The sequence below is a fragment of the Scleropages formosus genome, chromosome 6, assembly GCF_900964775.1.
Source record: "Scleropages formosus chromosome 6, fSclFor1.1, whole genome shotgun sequence".
Classification (NCBI taxonomy): Eukaryota; Metazoa; Chordata; class Actinopteri; order Osteoglossiformes; family Osteoglossidae; genus Scleropages; species Scleropages formosus.
In genome coordinates this window covers 2,188,670-2,212,475 of record NC_041811.1, presented here as the reverse complement: position 1 = coordinate 2,212,475, position 23,806 = coordinate 2,188,670, and the positions used below count along the sequence as shown (strand labels likewise).

At 44.3% G+C, this 23,806-nt stretch overlaps 1 protein-coding gene across 1 annotated transcript; it reads left to right on the top strand.

The window, feature by feature from the left end:
* The first annotated feature begins 9,351 nt into the window (after positions 1-9,351).
* Positions 9,352-15,306, top strand: LOC114910771 (uncharacterized). The gene is made up of 8 exons (XM_029253249.1): positions 9,352-9,416; positions 9,982-10,341; positions 11,025-11,279; positions 13,420-13,534; positions 13,690-13,732; positions 14,311-14,423; positions 14,670-14,729; positions 15,062-15,306. Exons 1-8 carry the CDS (start codon positions 9,362-9,364, stop codon positions 15,066-15,068), a joined length of 1,008 nt encoding a protein of 335 aa, XP_029109082.1. The 5' UTR covers positions 9,352-9,361; the 3' UTR covers positions 15,069-15,306.
* Positions 15,307-23,806: the final 8,500 nt, after the last annotated feature.

The following is a 23,806-nucleotide window of genomic DNA, read 5'->3' as shown; positions in this document are numbered from 1 at the left end:
GATCGAATATTCTAGCTGATGATTTTAGGACGCTTCTTTTCGTGTTACCCTGCTCCTTTAAGATGCTCATCAGGTGTCTAAGGTCAAAGACAGAAACATCACTATCTGGCCTCCACACCAACCCAAGCACCTCTAGCACGCAACCATGTGCTTCAGATTCTAGCATACATTCAAATTCACCATTCAGCCACTTAGCCTTCAGTTCTGCAGAATTCGTCGTCCACTTACACAAGTTCATGCTGGCTGTGGACAAGATCTCCTTTGCTCCTGATGTCAACATATAAGCCTCGTCGGTATCCTCTGCGCTGGCAGTCAGATCATCCACATAAGGGCAGGTTTCTAGAATGTTAACAGCATGTGGATGGCTGTTTCTGTACCCTTGTAGATGATGCCGGATAGTGGCTGCTAGCAGGAATGGGCTTGAAGAAACCCCAAACACGACACGAGCCATCCTCATCTTGCGTGGCCTTGTGTTCTTAGTGTCAGGGGGTCCTGTTATCCATAAAAATCTTAAGGCATCTCTGTCTTTCGTTGCAATGGATATCTGTAGGAAAGCCCTTGTAAAGTCTGCTGTGAATGCAACTGGATGCAGTCTAAATTTCACGAAAATGCTTAAAAGGTCTGGATTAAGGTTTGGACCGGTCAGTAAACAATTGTTAAGAGATGGACTGCCACACTCATGAGAGGAGGCATCAAAGACCACTCTCAGTTTAGTTGTCATTTTGTCTTCTCTGATAACAACATGATGGAGCAAGTAATACATCACATTGTCCTCCGTCACCCGTGAACAGTTGTCTTCTGGGACATCTTCACACACCCCCTGCTGTAGATAATCCTCAATGACATCATTGTATCTCTTGAACAACGCTACATCTGTTTTCAGTTTCCTTTGCAGTCCATCAAGTCTTTTCTGGGCAATTCTGAAATTGTCTGGGAGGTGTGGGGCATTTTGCTTCCACGGTAACCCTACCTCATATCGCCCTCTAATATATTTGACTGACTCCTCAAAGCTCTGTCTAGCTTCACGGTCATCTGCGCTGTCCCCATCTCCCTGTGTTATGCCAAGGGAATCCAATTCCCAGAACATGCGCAGCTGCTTTGAGACTTCATTCCATTCACTTATTCCAATGTTAATACAAGCAACCTCGCCCATATTTGAAGGAGAGACTGGTCCCTGTACTGCCCAGCCAAATATTGTTTCTACAGCTACTAGGGCTTCTGATATTCGCTCTACTCTTCCTGACAATATCTTCAAGTATCCTCCAGTCAGTACGGATATTTCTGGCTCCTCACTGCTATCAGCTGGACATCTGCTAGTGATAGGCTCCTCTTCTCTAGCTGTTGTCGAATATGTTCACCAGGCACCTTCATAATTGCAGTGCACACTTGCGGTGTCTCAACGGCTTCAATCTCTATTTTCTGTTCCTTATTCCAGACATTCTCCAGCACTAATTTTACAACATTTCTCACAGCCAATACCGGGTTATCAGAGCCAAAGGTATACAACTTTAGAGTCTCCCTCCTTTGAACTGGCAGACCCAAAATCTTTATTTGCTTCTCGTGGATGAAACTTCGTTGGCTCCCACCATCCATTAAACAGCGCACCGCCTTCCGTCCGCTGGGTCCTTCAGTCCATGCTCTCACTGTTTGCAACAGCACAGTGTTCTGACCCTTCGTGTGTGTGTTTGCAGTACGAGGCATAACAGATGAAATGAGCGCATCTGTAGAACCTTCAATGTCATTGTGGGCTTTTGCTTCTTCGGCCTTGTCACACAATGCAGCGTGGTGTCTTCTGCCACAAGCAGTGCATGACACACCCTTTGTTTTGCAAACCTTTGCGATGTGTCATGGTCGTAGGCAAATAAAACACCTCCCCATTTTCTTTAATTTCTCTTTTCGGGTGTTCACTGTGTCATCCGTGCATGCTTCTGATTTGTGGCTTGTGCTATCACAGAAAATACAAGTAAGAGGTGTGGTCGAACTGCCTGTGTGGAGAGCTGCGGCTGTAGGCACATTTGCCCTTCTGACCCTTGTCTCGCTCCGTACATCTACTTTACAGTGTTGCTTGTGAGAAGCCTGTGCATCATTGGTTATGGTTCCTGTGTTAGTCAAGTGCATCGCATGCTCTCTACTTTCAACCTCCCGTTGCAGAAAAGTAACAAGCTCAAGAACCTTCCATTCATGACCTGGACTCATTTTGCGGGTGTACTCAAGGGCAAGATCATCTGGTATCATTTGAAGCAGTATGGGGCACAATAATCCTCCATAAGTGTCTGATACGACACCTAAGGATTCTAAACTTCTGATCTGTACCTCACATTCGTCATACAGTTGTCTTAATGCTTCAACGTCGGAAGATTTCTTTACTGGAGTCAATTTCAATAATTTGGACATGTGCGCACTCACCACAAGGTCCTTTCTTCCAAATCTTTCCTTCAGCATATCAACTGCTGTGTCATAATTGCTGTCGGATATCTTTAATCCTGCAACAGCTCGGGCAGCAGGTCCAGTGAGGTATGACTTCAAGTAAGCAAATTTCTCTGTTTTGCTTAATTCTCTGTTTTCATGGATAGCAGTTTCAAACTGATCCCAGAACTCTTGCCAAACACATACTTCTCCGTTAAATTTACTTATAGACAGCTTCGGTAATTTCACTGATGCTCTATTAGTTAATCTGTCTGCATGCGTACTCACATCACTTAGCCGGGCCCCCCTTACTCCCTCTGCCGCTTCAGTCTGACGCTCAATCAACCTGGCAGCACGGGCTTTCCACAGACTGATGTGGTCCTGATAGTCTGCGGTTTTCGCGACATCTGCATCTAGCTCGTGTATTGGTATTTCGTCTTCTATGTTTTTATCCAATTCGCGGAGATTCTCCTCCTTAATGGAGAGCATGGACAACAACTCTCTCAAACGGTCGCAATTCACGTTGTCCTTACATGTTTCTTCTTCTAGAGACCGCAGTAGTTTCGTTGCGGATGCCCGCAAAACTCCGCGTTTATGTTTCAGCCTCTGTAGTCAGTCCGACATTTTCTCTTTCACCTGTTACTTCGCGGCTAGGTGCAATGAGCTATCCGTTTAGTTCGCCTCCTCCCGGGTTTCGGCACCAAAAAATGTTGTTGTCACGAACCACGTTGCAGCTTCTCAAGTTCGCAAATGACGAGACCGACTCCGGGGTTTCTAATAAAAACGTTACATTTAATTAAAATGCCAACAAACATCCGTCGCTCCACTTGTACACTCTGAGGCAAAACTCTTCTTCTCTACTACTTCGACATTTACGCAATAACAAAGAATGTAATTAACGTATGGACATCTAGTGGCAGTTCTATAAATCACATTCCAAACTGTACAATTAAAACACAATTCCAATCATTCATCAGCAATTACAAGTTGACAACCAAATACAAACAACACCTTTTCACACAACATCAACAACACCAACTCAAACAATAAAAAATACAACAGGTGTGTCTTGTCTCCATTCCTGTTTGTGGTTTTCATGGACAGGATATCAAGGTGCAGTCAAGACTAGGAGGGAATTCTGTGTGGGAGTCGGAAGGTGACGTCTCTGCTCTTTGCATATGATGTTGTCGTTTTGGCACCGTCACAGGGTTGCCTCCAACACGCACTGGAACGGTTTGCAGCCAAGTGTGAAGTGGTTGGGATGAGGATCAGCACCTCAAAGTCCATGGTTCTCTCACGGAAAAGGATGGCATGTCCCCTCCAGGTAGGGGGAAAGAATTTGCCCCAGGTTGAGGAGTTCAAGTATCTTGGAGTCTTGTTCATGAGTGACAGGAGAAGGGAGTGTGAGATCGACCGCAGACTGGGGGCAGCGGTAGCAGTAATGCGGTCGCTGTACCGGACTGTAGTGGTAAAGGGGAAACTGAGCCATAAGGCAAAGCTCTCCATTTACCGGTCGATCTACGTCCCTACCCTCACCTATGGTCATGAACTTTGGGTAATGACCGAAAGAATAAGATCGCGGATACAGGCGGCTGAAATGAGTTTTCTCCGCAGGGTGTTGGGACTCACTTTCAGTGACAGGTTGTGGAGTTCGGACATCTGGGAGGAACTCAGAGTAGAGCCGCTACTACTCCACATTGAGAGGAGCCAGTTGAGGTGGTTCGGGCATCTGATAAGGATTCCCCCTGAGCGCCTCCCTTTGGAGGTATACCAGGTACGGCTAACTGGAACGAGGCCCCAAGGTCGTCCCAGGATCCGCTGGAGGGATTATATATCACAGTTGGCCTTCGAACAGCTGGGGATCCCTTAGGCTGAGCTGGAGGAAATTGCGGGGGACAGGGGTGGCTGGGCCTCTCTGCTCACCCAGCTTCCACCGCGACCCTATTAGGACAAGCGGGATGGAAGATGGATGGATGGATGAATGGAACAAATGAGTGGGAGGTTGTCATGAGCACACCCACACCTCAACCAGAAGCACCTGGCTGTAATTAGAGCAACTGGCTCTAAAGAGCACCACTCCACAACTGCCAAGTTGTGGATTCTCTCTTGAAAAACTGTCCTTTCTCTGCTCTTGAACCTACCTCGTCCCATGCCCTGCTCCTCTTTGCACAGCTTCACATCTCCCTGGTCATGACTGCTTGCTTTGTACCTCGACCCCAACCTTGCATCCTCACTCCAGCCCCATCTGTCAATCGATCGAACATTTGCCTGACCACGAGAACCAACCTAGTCCTTTGATTTTCAGTAAACAATCTTGCACCTGGGTCCCGCCTCCTCCACGACTTCTGTTCACCTTGACAGAGGTCAAACCTCAGTATTGCCGTATGTGTTTTCAATGTCTTTAAAACACTACACACGCCAAATAAAATGTGAATTAAATCAAACTAAAACACCAAAGGATAAATAAAAGAGAGAACTAAATTAGAAAATGTGAAAGGCTCTCTGCTCAAAGGTCAATGTATTCCTCAAACAGCAATAACTCCTGTTGTCAACCAACTCTTCATGTTCTCATTGAGATGGAAACCAGGAACATGTGATTGTTAAATACAGTGAGTAAAAAAAAGTGTGTGAGGTGAAAAACTTAAGTATGAAGAGCCTTCAGGATGAAGGAAGGTGTGCAGTCAGGATATCTTCTAGGTTGGATAGTCCACACAGGAGCAGATTCTTGGTTCCAATAGGATTTACTAGTGTATCATAGCAAGCTGCATAAATGGGTAAACAGTTGTAAGCTTGTTATAATTGTAACCTTAACATTGTATATCACTTTGGAGAAAAGTGTCATCTAAATGAATAAATATGTAAATGTAAACATAATGTTAATGTAAAATGTGAAACTGTCTGTTCAAAACTTGAAGCTGAACCAGAAGTGGACCGTTCAGTAGGATAATGATCCTAAGCATACCAGTAAATCTACCAAGGAATACCTCAAAAAGAAGAAATGGAGGGTTATGGAATGGCCTAGTGAAAGCTCCCCTTGTTGTGGGGGAATTTGAAACAGTCTGTACATACAAGAAAACCCTCAAACATTTCACAGTTAAAGAAATTTTGTATGGAGGAGTGGTCAAAAATGTCATTGTCATGCTGCAGACCGGCAGGCTGGAGACAGGTATATAGTGGACCTAATCGCAGGTTAGTCTTGTTTGTACTCTCATGATCCAAAGGGCAGGACACAATCAGGGTCAGGGACAGGCGTAGGTTGTGCGAGGCACAGACATCAATACACAGGAACGGCAAGAGTCATAGAACACAGGCAAGGAACGATAACCAGAAGCAGGGAAACCAAACAGGCCAAAGTGCAAGTGCAAGACCGCAGGGACAGTTGCAAGAATCCACATCATAACTTATTTCCAGAGCTCCTTATATCCCGGCTGTCATCAAGTAGCCATAGGTGCTGCCGCTTTGCTCCTTCCCAGGGGCGTGACAGTCATCAAGTTGATGTCAAAGACTGGTAGACAGTTATACAAAACAGCTACAAGAAGTTATTTCAGCTAAAGAGGGCAATACCAGCTTCTGAGAGCTGGGGTGTGTATACTTACATCAGTTAATTTTTCTGTTGAATAAATGATGGAAGAATTTTCTTTGTTTTTGTTCAAGTGCGTCACCTTTACCTACAAAAACTGTTTAAATGAAGATCAAATGTCTGTATGTCCAAATTTGTTAAAAAAGGCTAAATTTTCCATAGGGTATATTTTTTCACATGACAATTTATTCATGCAGTTGATGCTTTTCTCCAACATGACTTACAGTGTTAAGCTACTTAAAATTATTCACCCATCTAAACTAAAGAGTTGAGCAATTTTACTGGAGCAATTCAGAGTAAGTACTTTGCTCAAAAGAGGGTGCAGTGGAGCTGTGGGTTTGGCTAGGTCTTGCTCTCCAGTGAGTCTGGGGTTTGAGTCCTGCTTGGGGTGCCTTGTGACAGACTGGTGTCCCATCCTGGGTGTGTCCCCCCCACCCTGCATTGCCAGGCTGGGCTCCGGCTCGCCACAACCCCGCTCGGGACAAGCGACTTCACCCAGTGTATGTACACGTTGTATGTCTCTTATTCCATGTCACCAATGCACTTTACCTCTGGGTTTACACTGCACACTTCTATATACACTCTGTAGTTGAGATTATTGCAGTCCACAGCCAAACACATTCGTGTTTGTTTCATATTGGGGCATCGTACACACAGAGCACCTAAATATCAGAATAATATTCTATAAATAGATCTCGGAACTTCAGAAGAAGAAATTCCATGATGTCAGAAGAAGCAGCAACCGATTATTTAGAGCCAGTGATTCTTGTTTTTTGTTTTCATCTGCATGTTGATGTTTAGTGATGTGCTGTTGTGACCTCATCTGACTCAGTGAGTCATTCTATGTCTTAAAAAAATCTCATGGTGAGACTTCTGCTGTTAGGAGAATGTCATGGTTGCGCGTAGCGAGGACGGACTCAAGTGCAGAGTGCTCGCACCTATGTTCAATGAAGCCGAATCAGAATCCAGAAGCAAAGTCGTGGGTCAGGCGATCAGCAAACGTAGTACAAAGGGCTAGGCAAAGAACGTGGTCGGGAATAAACAGACAAAGGCTCGATGACGGAATAGGTTCTCTGAGACACAGCTCGCACGGAAACAAGGAGGCAAAACAAGGTTCCGCGTCTGGGCTTCCTCGGCTTCCCTCTTTATTGCCGCTCCTATCAGGAAGCGGCAGGTGTCGCCGATGTGCCAGCTGCGGGTGACGTGACAGAGAAGTTCATCAGTGAAGTGTACAATCATCGTACACTTTTCATTGATTGCTGAAAACTTACAATAGGTACTAGTAAAACTAGTGTGACAAGAGACCCATAGAAATTCTATAAACTTACCATAGTCTTTGTTTGTGTGGCCACTATAAAAACAGTGAATAAAAATGGTTTTCATAAAGCACACCCCAGAGGAAACTGCTGCTCTCAACAAAAAAAAAAAAAAAAAAACATTCCTGCACCCAACAAGTTTGCAAAAGTCCATATAGATGTTACAAAATCCTTTATATTATTTATTTTCTGTTTCCTGTCTGGCCTTCCTGCTACTGCCATCAAACCTCTTCAGCTGGTACAGACTGGCTGCAGCGTTCCCATGTATCTCCTCTACTCATGTCTCTGCACTGGCTTCCCATAGCTGTTCAAATCAAAGACGCTCGTTTTGACCTACAAATGCATCAACAGAACTGCTCCCAGATATGGAGCAGCACTATTCGCTGTGCCAATGTGCTGCTGATACTTAAATGCACTCCTTATCAATCCTGTTGTTCTCATTTTTCTTGCACAATGGTGTGCATGATTAATATAGCTTGTTAAATGCGTTCTTCCTCAGTAAGGCTACAGCAGTGCGTGAAATTTGGCAAGAGGTGTTAAAATCACTCGATAGTGTTGGGGCAGCATGGCTCGACACCTTGAATTACTACCTGTCCTTCTCTGGGACACTGACTGTGACACTAAGCGACTAACAGTACTGAGAAGAAAGGGATGAAAATGTCAGTAATATGTACTGCAACAGTCACTACGGCTTCACTGCAAGGGACAGATGTTTAACAGTATACTGTATGTACTGTATAAACAACATTATAACTGTTAATATTATATGTGTATATTTACATTTATTCATTTAGCAGGCTCTTTTCTCAAAAGCAACAATTTGTGAATTACATTTGGAGAAAGAGAGACATAGTTGCAGACATGTGATTCTTAAGTATAGTTAGTTTGTTTCCTTCCACCATACGCTCAACACATCCATTGCACCCACTTTTTTTTTTTTTGAGACTCAATCACTGCTGTGGAGACCACACACATTTTCTGAACCACTTGTCCCATACAGGGTTGCAGGGAACTGGAGCCTGCCCGGCAACACAGGACGTAAGACCGGAGGGGGAGGGGACACACCCAGGACGGGACGCCAGTCTGTCACAAGGCACCCCAAGCGGGACTCGAACCCCAGACCCACCGGAGAGCAGGCCCCAGTCCAACCCACTGCGCCACCAAACCCCCTTAAGCTGTGGAGACCAATATAGACGCATCACTTTTACCCCAGATGAGACACGACCCCACAATCCCTGACTTCGGATGCCAGTGCCTTATCCATCAGGAAACTGGTGTAATTATTGTGTAATTATCATATGTAAAATCAGTCAGTCTAACCTTTAAGAATATATCTGTAAAATGTACGATAAACTACTAGAACTGTCTTTCATAAAGTATACAAAAAATTTCTATAGATTTTTAAAAAAAAGAGCAGAAGTAGAAGAGATCTTCGTGAGGCAGTGTGTACAGCTTCTTATGTCAAATGAGAAGGAAACTGTGCAACATGTCTTTCGACAGAAGCAGTAGAGAAGGAAGTTGAAGAAAAATTGATCTTCTGGGATCTGACTCTGGTCATTTTAACAGGCAAGAACATTACTCATCCATGGCAAATATAATAATACATCAATGGGATAATAATCACACAACAAAGAAAACACCAATGCAGAATGTTATTCCATTTACAGTTTTGAAAATATTGAATAATTTTTCTTGTACATGTTTTATGAAGTGGAATTACTACAGACGATTGTAGGACTAATGATCTGCACACCCCACCCAAAGTTTCACCTCCATTTACAAACTTGCAAAGAAAAAATGTTACCTACACTGAAAAAGGAAGAACACCCTATCATCTTTAAACCCTGGTTCTCTTTTTTATTTACCCATAGTTCCCTGCACATTGCATGTGGTTAAGATTTGGCAAGTAAAAAGTGCAATGCGTCTTCCTACAACATACTGAGAAATTTTTTTTTTTTGAATTTTAATGATCTATCGCAAGATATGCGACATGAGGAATCAACAGAATGAAAGTGTGAAAAGACTTGCACGCATCAGCAAAGCAAAAGTTGTAACAGAGATGGAAACTGGAGAGACACCTAATTTCTGGGCTCTGACTCTGCTCATTCTACCTGGTGAGAGCAACAACAACATGATCAATTAATATATTTTCATTATGGGAAATTTTAAACATATTGGTTTAATGTGATGTTTGTCATTACATGGTTAAGAGGATAAAGCATTTTTAAGTATTTGGTCAGAAGTGCTTAGTTTTCAAGATTGTTGTTAGATAACACATTGGTTAAAAAAATTGGATTAGAGATGTATTCCTTTTAAATAAAAGCGTATTTGATTGTGTTTTCACCATTTCCTGTAAGTAGGAATGATAACAGTACAAATCTAAATATATGCATATAATTATTGTTTTATTACCTAACCGATCTTTCTCGATATTTATACATTGTTGAATGCTTTAATTACAGCTGAACATAAATGTGATTCTGAAGCGTACAGTAGTAGAGCCCATAATGAGATTTGATTTGAATGTTAGCTGATGTGCTCATATTTCACACCATACTATGATTTCTGAAACTGATTTGTCTTTCCTGCAGTTAAAGTTTCACATTTACTTGACATCAGAGTGTTCAGTGACCCAGTCTGCTGCCATGTCCTGAGTTCAGTGTCATTAATGTTTTCTAGGGGTCCTGGGTGGTCAGTGGTCTGTGTGGTATCCAGAGAAAACAGTCTGTGCAGTGAGAGGATCTACTGTGGTCATTAAATGTACATATGATTATCCAGAGAGAAATGGACAAGTGAATCAGACAATGTGGTGTCTTAATGATACGGACTGCATTGACACCGAATATGTGTGTCACAGTGAAAATATAAGCATTGCACCACAGTTCAAAGATAGAGCACAGTGTTTGGGTGATAAACAAAAGAACTGCAGTCTGAAAGTAATGAACATTAGAGACACAGATGCTGGAGAGTATAGATTCAGATTTATCACTGATAAGGAGAGATGGACTGGTCAAGATGGAGTCACACTAAATATTACTGGTAAGTGGTAAGACTTTTTTATATGTTATATGAAGATTTCAAACAAACATACAGCAGGCCCATAGGTTTGGTGGGCTGGAACGTCACAGAGCTCGAGACATGTCAGGAAAAGTGGGAAACCTGGGGGTTTGACTGTGAAGGGAAGTCACTGTGGATCCCTCTCCTGGCTGGAACACCATCAAACCCCAGAGTCAGAAAACAACTGACTGATAGACGGGAACACATGACACACCTGTTACTTAACAGAATACAAAAGCATCATTTCCTGTAGCAAATACCAATAACAGAAGCTTGTGGATTTTTTTCTTGGATTCATGGTAACTGAGGTTTACAAGTATATAATGTCCTCTTTAAGGTGTGATTTTGCTGTTGTGGAGTTTGGGAGTTTTTTTTAACATATTTCCTCTAAATAGGACAAAAATAAATAGAGTTCAAGAGGAGAAATTTATCTATTATATTGGATAAATCTGAGCATTTTGAAGTTTAATACTAAATCTATTACTTTGTTATTTGACCAATACTGTCTGTAAGTATTTTGTTTGACTGCAGTGATATTCAGACTTTTGTAAAATTCACCCTTTATATCCATACGACTTTCTATTGAAATAGTCTGCACAGTGAGTAAAGTGTCACTAAGTGGTAGTGAGGAAGTGTTAACAGTTCCCTATTTCATTCCTACACAGAATTAAGCGTGTTGATGAACTCCTCGAGTAAAAATGGAACAATAAGAGAAGGAGATTCAGTTAATCTAACTTGTGCCACAACGGGCTGCTCTCTCAGCCAATCAGAGTTCATCTGGGTTAAGGACAAAGAGCGCCTCCAAGAGACACACTCCACACTGCACTTCAATCGTGTCTCGTGCCGAAATAAAGGAAACTACTCCTGCGCTTTCAAAGGTGGAGGCAATCAATCTGAAGAGTTCCAGCTGGACATTCAAGGTGAGAAGTTCACGTCGTATTTTTTGATACACAGCAGTCAAAATATACTTACAACATCTAAATTTTTTTTTTCCACTGACACTAGTGTATCATAGGGCTGGTGCCTCAGAGCTCCTGGGCTCTGGGTTTTCATGTGGGTCAGATCAGATGCGGTCTTTGTGGAGTCTGCATGCACCTCATGTTCAGGTAGATTTCCTCTTGGTGCTCTGGTTTCCTGCCACAGTTCAAACACATGTTTCACACACACATTTTCAGAACCGCTTGTCCCATACAGGGTCGCGGGGAACCAGAGCCTACCCGGCAACACAGGGCGTAAGGCCGGAGTGGGAGGGGACACACCCAGGACAGGACACCAGTCCATCGCAAAGCACCCCAAACAGGACTCAAACCCCAGACCCACTGGACAGCAGGACTGTGGTCCAACCCACTGCACCACCACAGCCCCACACATGTTTCATTTACATTTATTCATTTGGGAGTCTCCAGAGAATTGATAGCTATATTGCCTGCAGTTGGTATATGTGTCAGTGAAAGAGTATGTGTGATTCAAGATTTTATTGGTCACATACACAGTTATACACACATACAACCTGTAGTGAAATGTTAATCTAGTCAACGCTGTAGACTGTGCACACACACACACACACACACACACACACACACACACACACACACACACACACACACACACACACACACACACTTTCTGAACCGCTTGTCCCATATGGGGTTGCGGGGAACCGGAGCCTACCCGGCAACACAGGGCGTAAGGCCGGAGGGGGAGGGGACACACCCAGGACGGGACACCAGTCCGCCGCAAGGCACCCCAATCAGGACTCGAACCCCAGACCCACCGGAGAGCAGGACCCGGTCCAACCCACTGCGCCACCTGCGCCCCCGTAAACTGTGCAAACAAGGCAATATATTTAAAAGAGAAATATAGCTAAAAAAAGACAAGAGAATATATATACACACACATTTTCTGAACCGCTTGTCCCATACGGGGTCGTGGGGAACCGGAGCCTACCCGGCAGCACAGGGCGTAATGCCGGAGTGGGAGGGGACACACCCAGGACGGGATGCCAGCCCCCCGCAGGGCACCCCAAGCGGGACTCAAACCCCAGACCCACTGGAAAGCAGGACCTGCTCCAATCCACTGCACCACCACGCCCCCCACCAGGGAATATAATTAAAGTTAAAATAAAAAGAAAATGTACAGGGAACTGAATTAAAGCTAAAATGTAAAAAAACTAAAATTGAGATCTAGGGAACAAAAAAATGTGCAGGTATTGAATATGCAATATGCAATGATAAAGTGCAATGTGCAGCACTGATGAATGAATAACATGCCACCGAAGTACTTAAAGTACAGGATATGTCCATGTGGAGGGGTCTGATGGCCTGAGGGAAGAAGCTCCTCTTGAGCCTCTCAGTTCTGGCCATCAGACTAGGATAGTGTCTGCCAGACTGCAACAGGCAGAACAGTGAATTAGATAGATGGTTGGGGTCATTAAGAATCTTATCAGCCCTTGCTCTGCATCTCCTGGTGTAGATGTCATGCAGCCGAGGGAAGAGCAGTCCCGGAGGTGCGCTCAGCTATGCGCACCACTCTCTGCAAGGCTTTGCGGTCTTGGGATGAGCAGTTCCCGTACCACACCGAGATGCATTGATTCAGTGTACTCTCTATAGCCCCGATATAGAAAGCTTTCAGGATCGCTGGGGAGATCCTGAATTTCCTCAGCTGTCTCAGGTGGTACAGCCGTTGCCTGGCTTTTTTCACCTGGGCTTGAGTGTGATGAGTCCAGGTCAGATCCTCAGATATGTGCACTCCGAGGTATTTGAAACTGCTTTGTCAATTGCGTTGTCAGTGATTCAGGTCCTGTCCAGAGTGAACATTGCTTCACACCTTACACTCCCAGGGAGCGTTCCAGAGAACTGCGACCCTGCATTGGAGCAGCGGTTACTGATCGTGAATGGATAGACTGTGAAATAACTGATGTATTAGCTTAATCTTTTTAAAGAACACCAGTGATGGGAAAAACTGTTTATATCACTAGGTCAACTAAAACTGTGACTCAGACTCTTGCAGTGACCAACCGGTGGTTGAGTTTAACCAGTCTATTGTAATTATTCTCAACAGTGCCCTCCTGTCCTCCTGATCCAGAGGCTTCAAATTCGTCACTGATATTTATTATAGTGGGGACGCTGCTGGCTGTCCTGGTTGTAGTTCTTGTGGTGCTCATTTACTTTAAAAGGTGAGTGTTCTGTCTTTCATTTAATATTGACATCATTTGATGCTTTTAATTTATATTTGCACCAGGTGTAACCTGAAATACAACGATGCCAAGTAACTGCACTGCAGTATATGTTGGTGTGTTTTTATATGTGTGTTTTCATGTCTGTTTTTCAGGAAGAAGACTCCAGAAGAAGATGACAGAGAAAGAAAAGCACAGGTAATAAAGTGCTCATAATTTTATTGTTAGATATCTGTGATATGGACAATATATAATATCAAAATATTACACCGTCAACTTTGTAATCAGCTTTGGTAATTAACTTTTTGTAATTTGGTAACTTTGTATCATTACCATCCCGTCCTGGATGTGTCCCCTCCCCCTCCAGCCTTGCGCCCTGTGTTGCCGGGTTAAGCTCTGGCTCGCCGCCATCCTGCTTAGGACAAGCGGTTTCAGAGAATGTATGTGTGTGTGTGTGTGTTTGGTATTAATAAGCTTGTACAGTGCAGGTCGCTGTTGTTCGAACAAAACAGAGCTGGGAGCAAGGTGTCTGAAAACTGCGAGGCACCATCTGCGCCCGCTGTACCACCTTGTGGGACTTAAAAAACAATCCTTAAGTTGCATGTGTAATTTTATACTTAAATAGTGATTGACACAAAGATTCACTAACTGCTTGCCCATATCAGGGTCATGGTGTTCTGAATCTCTGAATTTCATTATGTCTATCTATCTATCTATCTATCTATCTATCTATCTATCTATGTGTCTGTCTGTCTCTTCCATCCTTTCTTTTTAAGAATTCCAACATCAGCACTGGTTCCGTGACCACGGGCCGCAAACAGGAAGGTACATCTGAGGAGGAAGTCAGTTATGCCTCTGTTCACTTTAAACAGAAGAAACCACTAGAGAAGTGAGTGCAGACTTTGGCTCATTTACATACATAAAATATCATCACTAGCTAGAGGCCAAAAAATAAAATATTACCTGAAAAAATTAGAGGTATCATCAGTAAATTGAGTGGACAAATTAGACTGTTACATGACAGGGGATTTTGGGATAGAAAGATCCTGTTAAACAAGTAAATTAATGCCATTCATTTAATAACTTTTGTTATCTCAAGAGCATGATGTTAATGTTGGTCTGTGGTTCTGTCCAGGTCTGCAGGCAGTGAGCAGCAGAACCACGATGATGGTGTCATCTACAGCTCTGTGTCACAGTAAGTATCTCAGTAACCTTCAGAGTCCAGCGCATGACAGCATTTGATGGAGGCATGAAGTATTTTATACTTAGCCAAAAAAATCAGTTTGAATTCCAAGAAGAATAGGTCAAGAAGACGTTTAAGTGGAGAATGTAATACATTGTACATGGATATTTTAAAGAGGGGAATACAGTAAAGAGGTATGTTACACTTTAATAATATTAATATAAGAGAGTGAGAAATGTGTACTGGGTACATTTTTTCTGTTCTGTTTTAGCCTGTAAATAGGTTTTAAAACACACCCACTCTAAAGGTGTGGACAACACATGTGAAGTGTCATTTCTTTTCAGTCAGTGAAGAGTTTCTCTGCAGTCAACAGCACAGAGTTTGAAGATGCAGCTCTGAGATTTCCATCCGCACCATTTTCACACATGATTCTACTATCTGTTGTTTCCAAGTCTGTGGATGTGTTTTGTGCCCACAGGATCAAGTCTTTTGATTTAATGGGACTCTTGGAAACACATTACCATGGATTTCCAAAAAGCAATGTACATTGCTACTTGAAAGTATGTGAACCCCTTGTATCTGTCATAACCCCAGAGGGTGAAATCGCCGATGTCCACCAAAGACACCTCACAAGAGCTATGCAACTAAGCCAACACACCTGTTTTCAGCTCATTACGTTCCCAGCCCTATAAAAGGGACTAACGGATACATCAGTACTTCGTGCATTCTTGATCAGCTCTTTACTGCTGGCACATCAGTGTCCAGTTTAACCTGTGATTCCATAGCAATTCCTGTTCACTGACCTGTTTCTCCAGTAACTGTTCGAGTATGTTTGTTAGTCCTGAGCTCCTGTCCTGTCCAGGTCCTGTGTATCACCCCATTGCTGTCGTGCCTTTGTATGAACTCTCTTCGTGCAACAGTCTCACTTCACTTAATGTAAGATACTTTTTGTGTCTCTCTTACTTCGTGTCCTCAGTGTCACCCATGCACTTTATGTCTGGGTTTGCCCTTTACACTTGTATATACACTTTGTTGAGATCACTGTGCTTTAGGTCTGTGTCCAAATGTTACAGAAAAACACGTCCATGTTCATTTTACATCCGGACGTCAGTGTCCAGTTTCAGCATGAAATTAAAGCTTAATGAGAAGCAGTCTTTCTCATCTGACATAACTGGTGCGCAATCACCAATTCCATGCATTGGTGTAGAGGAAACCGTGTGTAGTGTAGTAGAAAAAAAAGGAATTAGTGCAGGTGTAAAAATATGACTCCCAATTTACACTGGTTAAACCAAATAGGTAAATGGAATCAGGTGGGTAAATCATAATCATTTATTCATTTTGTAAGTTCAGTTTAATATTTTATACAAAAATAATGACCACTGCCATGGGGTTCACATACTTTCAGGCAACACTGTATAAATGGGATTCCGTGTCACTCATGCTTATATCCTGTCCCCAGATTTTAATACATGCATTTAATGCTACTGTGGGATTTACTGTTTACTGTTTTGGTGTAGACAGAGTATCATTTCAAACAAGTAATTGTTATGGTGTTTCCATTCATTTACATCATCGTATCATTCTCCACACTTGTTCAGCCGGTCATTTCACTAGAACAAATCAGGAGAGGATAACTGCGCTAAAACAGCCTCTGGTGCTTAAACCAAACTACGGCTGCAAGCCAATGTCCTTAACCACAGTGTCATCTCTGTGTATGTAATATAACTTTACAATGTTCAATTATCTTGTTCCTTATCACAGTTTCTGTACTTTTCACCCATATTAGGGGATAGCTGGTAGTATAGTGGGCAGACTTCTTCTGTTTTGCTCCAAAGGTTTGACTCTCACCTCTGGTTGTAGTACCTTTATAAGTATAAGTAGATAAATAATTGTAAGCTTGTTACTGTAATAATTGTAACCTTAACATTATAGATGCTTTGGAAATATGCCAGCTAAATAAATAAATTTAAAATTTGCTTTGAGTTACTGTCATTTACAGGATTCAGCCTCAGTATTATCCAGTTCATTAAATGTTTGTATTCTAGATTCCTTTCTCTCGCTCTACGTCTCTACTTCACTGCATCTCATGTTGTAATTCCTCTTTTAATGAAATGAGAAACTGTATTACTGGGGCTGCATTCTTTTACAATTTCATGGTTAAAAAAATTATTCAGAATTACTAACAAGGGTGTTAATATAATTAAAGGCAGAAAGATTTCAAGATGCCCAAATGTTCTTAAATGGAAAGAGTCATCTCAATGATATTCTGAAACTTTTCAGGACTTATCTTTATTTCAATTAGTTCTGTTAATTTAGTTCTGTTCTGTATTTGTGGTTTTATTTATCAATCCATATGTGAATACTATTCTGTTTAACTGTATATGCATGACCCGAAAGATTGATTCTTTTACTATTTTACTTATATTGTATTACCTACATGACTTTTAGAGACTTTTGGGATAGCGTAGTTCTTATGTATATTATGTTTCTATAACTCAGTGTTGCTTTTGCAAAAAAGAAATTCTGCCTATTGGGGGTTCTTTTCATACTGTACTGAATTAACACTGAGACATAGAGCAGCACTGACGATATTTAACTGGTAACAAATCCTTTTATAACTGAGAATTAAGCTTTGTAAACAATTTTTCTTTTAAATATAATTATAGATGTGTTTTAAATAAAAATTTATTTGCTCTGTTTTGTTCAGAGTTTTACAAACTATAAATATATAATCTATTGTGACCTGCCTTGTGAGAATTTCAAGAGCTTTTAATAAAACATTTTACATCAACAAATCTCTGTAAACACATAGCACTTTGGAATGAGTACAGAATGCCTCAACTTGTTGTGTACATTTAGCTGACTCTTCTCTCCAAAAAGAATTAGAATCATGTCTACCTTAAATTACTTACCCATTTATACAGTTGTGTATTTTTTTACTGGGACAGTTCAGGCTAAGTGCATTGTTCAAGGGTACTACAGCAGGGGGAGAGATTCAAACCTGCGATCTCTAAGTCCAAAGCTGAGAGCACTGGCCACTGTGCTTCCTGCTACCCCTTGTTTTTGCCTCTATCTTAATTTTTACAATAATCTGCTGATGTGCAGCCATATCTTCTTGAGCTAGAGCTATAAGTTGTTAGAGCTGCCAGCTTCTGCTTGAAGGAGCCAGCTTTGAATCCCCACTACTCTTGTACTCTTGAATAAGATACTTAGCTTGAACTCAACAGGAGGAGCACGAAAACTCTTAACAACTCTGGTGGTTTAAAACCATCTCCGTTACTATGGTGGTGTAAAGCCTCTATGCTGGAAATGTCAAAGAAAAAGCTTTTTACTCCGTACCAATATGACCAGTTGGAATTTGCAGCAAAGGGACACTTCTATCCTCCCAAGCTACATCCACAAAGACAATCTTTGTTTATGTTTCAGCACAAATGTTTGAGTGTTTCTAAACTATCTTTCACAGTGTTTTACTTCCTCTTTTCCTTCAATTATTATTTTTTGCATTCTAAACATACAGGTTTATGCTTTCTAGACCCTTATGATATCATATACGTGGGTTTCTGTCAAGCAGCATTGTTTTCTCTTTTTATTTTTTGTCTTTCCAATATGAGCTGAAGTTTTCTAGGCCTTTTTGTCATGAACATACTGTAACAACCCACAATATTGTGTAGTGTAATGTCTGAGTGGAAAAAGGCTTTTATTTAAATATTTGAGAATTATGGGTAAAATGTTAATTAGTTGTTCAACCGCTGTAGGGGGTCACAGAAAATTTAAGGGGATGAGTGTCTGTTGTACTGAAAGAAGAAAGCCTCAGTGGTGCTAAGGAGGTTGGCTTGAGATATAGGTTCTTGAGGAAGAAGTGTTCTCTGACCAAGAACATTATTTCCATGTGTTTGAACCAATATTTTTGCTATGTGTCAGTGTTTCAATACACGTTCACAATGAACAGTGTCTGTATGTTTTTCTTTGCCCCATCCAAGTGCAGTGTGCTACAATGCTTCACAGTATAGTTCATGAAACCAATTGTTCTACTACTTATACAGTTGCACAGAGGTATGCATTTAGACAAATTTTTCAGCAGTAAGAGTGGAGTTGTTGAAGAGCTGGACAGTGCTGGGGTAGTCTGGCTTACACACTTGTTCAGTGTGCTATTTTGATGCCCAGCATAACGCCACAGGCACCTGATCCTTATTGACCAGATCAGGTATAAAGGGAGCTGGTCCACCACCTTGTCCCCACGGATTCTCATCTGAGACAACTGTCCCCTTTGTGCATCCTGCTCCTCTTTGCCCTGACAACCTCATCCACATCTCCTGATTCCTGACCCCTCGCCTTGTTGCTTACTACATCTCCAGATCCTTGCCTACACTCCAATTGCCGATTGCCTGACCATTCGTCCATCCCCAACTATGACTTCCAGCCTTGTCCAGAAACTTTGAATAAACTCACCTGCACTTGGGTCCAAAGTCCTCCATGTCCTCTGATTGCCGTGACAGCTATGGAAGGCAGGCAAGACACCTTTGGACTGGCACACTGGGTTTATGCCCCATATATTTTATAAAGGGTGTGTTCCAGTTGCAGGAAAATTTACACACAGTCTCCCTTTCACAGCCTGCGAAGTAGACTGGCAATGAAACTCTGCACGAGATTTAAGGAGATCAAGAAAAGCAATTTCATCCTGGTTGTAGAAGAGCAGACCAGCTCAGCTCTTTTTCTTGGCACAGTTGTTTCAGTTGTGTTTGAGTTGTATGTTGTGCAGCTATAAGAACACTTCAGACAGTCCAAGTTACATTTGAAAGTTTTATTATCTGTTCAACTCCATCCATCCATCCATCTCCCTCCGCTTTATCCGGGGCCGGGTCGCGGGGGCAGCAGTCCGAGCAGAGTCCTCCAGACTTCCCTCTCCCCGCACACCTCCTCCAGTTCCTCTGGGGGAACCCCAAGGCGTTCCCAGGCCAGCCGGGAGACATAGTCTCTCCAACGTGTCCTGGGTCTGCCCCGAGGCCTCCTCCCAGTGGGACAAGCCCGGAACACCTCCCCAGGGAGGCGTCCAGGAGGCATCCGGAACAGATGCCCGAGCCACCTCAACTGGCTCCTCTCGATGCGGAGGAGCAGCGGCTCTACTCTGAGCTCCTCCCGGGTGACTGAGCTCCTCACCCTAAATCCCTAAGGGTGCGCCCAGCCACTCTGCGGAGGAAACTCATTTCTGCCGCTTGTATCCGCGATCTCATTCTTTCGGTCATGATCCAGAGTTCATGACCATAGGTGAGGGTAGGAACGTAGATCGACCGGTAAATTGAGAGCTTCGCCTTACGACTCAGCTCCCTCTTCACCACAACAGACCGGTACAATGACCGCATTACTGCGGACGCCGCACCAATCCGTCTGTCGACCTGCCGTTCCATTTTTCCCTCACTCGTGAACAAGACCCCGAGATACTTAAACTCCTCCACTTGAGAGAGCAACTCCCCCCTAACCCGGAGGGGGCAATCCACCTTTTCCGACTGAGAACCATGGTCTCGGATTTGGAGGTGCTGATTCTCATCCCCGCCGCTTCGCACTCGGCTGCAAACCTCCCCAGTGCATGCTGCAAGTCTTGACTTGATGAAGCCAGCAGGACCACATCGTCCGCAAAAAGCAGAGACGAGATCCCGCGGCCACCAAAACAGACACCCTCCGTTCCTTGGGCGTGCCTAGAAATCCTGTCCATGAAGATAATGAACAGAATCGGTGCCAAAGGGCAGCCCTGGCGGAGTCCAACATGCACCGGGAACAGGTCTGACTTACTGCCGACAATGCGAACCAAGCTCCTGCTCCGGTCATACAGGGAACGAACAGCCCGTAGCAACGAGCCCCGAACCCCATAATCCCGAAGCACCCCCCACAGGATGCCACGAGGGACACGGTCGAATGCCTTCTCCAGGTCCACAAAACGCATATGGACTGGTTGGGCAAACTCCCACGAACCCTCCAACACCCTAGTGAGGGTATAGAGCTGGTCCAGTGTTCCACGGCCAGGGCGAAAACCGCATTGCTCCTCCTGAATCCGAGGTTCGACTATCGGTCGGATTCTCCTTTCCAGTACCCTGGCATAGACTTTCCCAGGGAGGCTAAGGAGTGTGATCCCCCTGTAGTTGGAACACAATCTCCGGTCCCCCTTCTTAAAAAGAGGGACCACCACCCCGGTCTGCCAGTCCAGAGGCACCGTTCCCGAACTCCACGCGATGCTGCAGAGGCGTGTCAGCCAAGACAGCCCCACAACATCCAGAGACTTGAGAAACTTGGGGCGGATCTCATCCACCCCCGGAGCCTTGCCACCGAGGAGTTTTTTGACTACCTCAGCAACTTCAGCCAGGGTAATGGACGAGTCCCCCTCCATGTCCCCAGCCTCAGCTTCCTCTACGGAAGGCGTGTCGGAGGGATTGAGGAGATCTTCAAAGTACTCCTTCCACCGCCCGAGAACATCCTCAGCTGAGGTCAGCAGCGCACCACTTCCACTGTAAACAGTGTTCGTGGAACACCGCTTCTCCCCTCTGAGTCGCCGGACGGTTTGCCAGAATCTCTTTGAGGCCGACCGAAAGTCTTCCTCCATGGCCTCACCGAACTCCTCCCAAGCCCGAGTTTTTGCCGCGGCGACTGCCAGAGCCGCGCTCCGTTTGGCCCGTCGGTACCCGTCAGCTGCTTCAGGAGTCCCATGAGCCAGCCAGGCCCAATAGAACTTCTTCTTCAGCTTGACGGCATCCCTTACTTCCGGTGTCCACCACCGTGTTCGGGGATTGCCGCCGCGACAGGCGCCGGAGACCTTATGGCCGCAGCTCCGAACCGCCGCCCCGACAATGGAGGCGCGGAACATAGTCCATTCAGACTCAATGTCCCCCGTCTCCCTCGGGACCTGGTTGAAGCTCTGTCGGAGGTGGGAGTTGAAGACCTCTCTGACAGGGGCCTCTGCCAAACGTTCCCAACAGACCCTCACTATGCGTTTGGGCCTGCCAGGTCTGTCCAGCTTTTTCCCCTGCCATCGAATCCAACTCACCACCAGGTGGTGATCAGTTGACAGCTCAGCCCCTCTCTTCACCCGAGTGTCCAAGACATATGGCCGAAGGTCAGAAGAAACGACTACAAAGTCGATCATCGACCTCCGACCTAGGGTGTCCTGGTGCCAAGTGCACTGATGGACACCCTTATGCATGAACATGGTGTTCGTTATGGATAAACCGCGACTAGCACAGAAATCCAATAACAACTCACCGCTCGGGTTCAGATCAGGGAGGCCGTTCCTCCCAATCACGCCCCTCCAGGTATCACTGTCGCTGCCCACGTGGGCGTTAAAGTCTCCCAGTAGAACGACAGAGTCCCCAGTGGGAGCGCTTTCCAGCACGCCCCCCAGGGACTCTAAAAAGGCCGGGTACTCTACACTGCCGCTAGGCGCATAAGCACAAACGACAGTGAGAGACCGTTCCCTGACCCGAACGTGTAGGGAGACGACCCTCTCATTCACCGGGGTAGACTCCAACACATGGCGGCTGAACTGGGGGGCTATTAATAAGCCCACACCAGCCCGCCGCCTCTCACCTTGGGCAACGCCAGAATAGTGGAGAGTCCACCCCCGATCGAGGAGAGTGGTTCCAGAACCCAAGCTGTGAGTGGAAGTGAGCCCGACTATATCTAGACGGTATCTCTCGACTTCCCGCACCAGCTCAGGCTCCTTCCCCGCCAGTGAGGTGACATTCCAAGTCCCAAAAACCAGAGTTGGCGCCCGAGGTTTGGGTCGGCCGGGCACTCGGCCCCGACCACCGTCCAAATCACAATGCACCGGCCCCTTACGGTTTCTCCGGCAGGTGGTGAGCCCACCGAAGAGCGGCTCCACGTCATGGCTTCGGGCTGAGCCCGGCCAGGCCCCGTGGGCATAGACCTGGCCACCAGGCGCTCGCATGCGAGCCCCCCCCCCCAGGCCTGGCTCCAGGGTGGGGCCCCGGTGACCCCATACCGGGCGGGGTAAACGAAAGCCTTGATTTTTCCGTCATAAGGGGTTTTTGAACCGCGCTTTGTCTCGTCTGTCATCCAGGACCTGTCTGCCATGGGAGACCCTACCAGGGGCATATAGCCCCAGACAACATAGCTCCTGGACTCATTCAGGCACTCAAACCCCTCCACCACGGTAACTCTTACTGTTTTAATTTTTTTTTGTCTTCAGAATCGGATGATGTAAATATTTCCTTAACCTGCATTTTTCTTCAGAACAACTTAAATGTTAAGCTATCATTTGCCCATTTATACAACTGAGCTTTTATTTATTTATTTATTTATTTATTTATTTATTTTACCAGAGCCCTTTTAAGTTAAATATCTTGATCAAGGGAATCATGGTAGCAGGTGAAATTTGAAACGGTAACCTTTCAATATAAAGGCAGCAGTTCTAACCAGCAATGCCTAGTGTCAATGTGCAACCAACAGGAAACAAAAATGCAGAACTACACACATACTGTAAATATATCCATCCATTTAATTCATAAAATGCTTATCCTGCTTGCCGAAAAATAAAATTAAATAAACAGTAGTAACAAAAATAGAAGATATTATTATTGTTGTTGGTGGTGGTGGTGTTATTATGGAGCCATCACCTGCTTCCTCGATCACATCCCTTTACCTCTCCTACAGGCCATTTTCCTGTTACTTAGCCCTTATAACTCCACAATCATCAGCTCCTTGTTCTTTTCTGGTTGCTTCCTATCTGCCTTCAAAACTGCTCTCATCTCACCTGAGAAAGTAACCCTGTATGGACCCAAACTTAGTCTAGTCTCTCTTTTCCCTTTTCTGTCAAACACTGTGTCGCCTACATCCAGTTGTCTGCATTCCTTGCCTGGAATGATTTTTTTGATGTCTGTCAACTTCCAACTCCACTTCCATTATGTATTAAAAATGAAAAAAGAAAAAAATGTACTCTCTACCAATTCTATGTGCAGCTGCTAATGTAAAGTAGGCTGGTTAAAAAACAGTATTGCACTGATTGACTGTACTTCAAGAACTGCATGCGTTACGTCTCCATCAACTAGCGCATCGGCGACACCTGTTCTGTTCCTGACACCTGA

What these genes read in the sequence shown, in the direction of transcription:
- LOC114910771 (XM_029253249.1), top strand. Translation starts at nt 9,362, where the DNA reads ATGGAAACTGGAGAGACACCTAATTTCTGGGCTCTGACTCTGCTCATT. An exon ending in GTTCCAGCTGGACATTCAAG is followed by an intron (nt 11,280 to 13,419) that starts GTGAGAAGTTCA and finishes TATTCTCAACAG; the next exon opens with TGCCCTCCTGTCCTCCTGAT. An exon ending in GTGCTCATTTACTTTAAAAG is followed by an intron (nt 13,535 to 13,689) that starts GTGAGTGTTCTG and finishes TCTGTTTTTCAG; the next exon opens with GAAGAAGACTCCAGAAGAAG.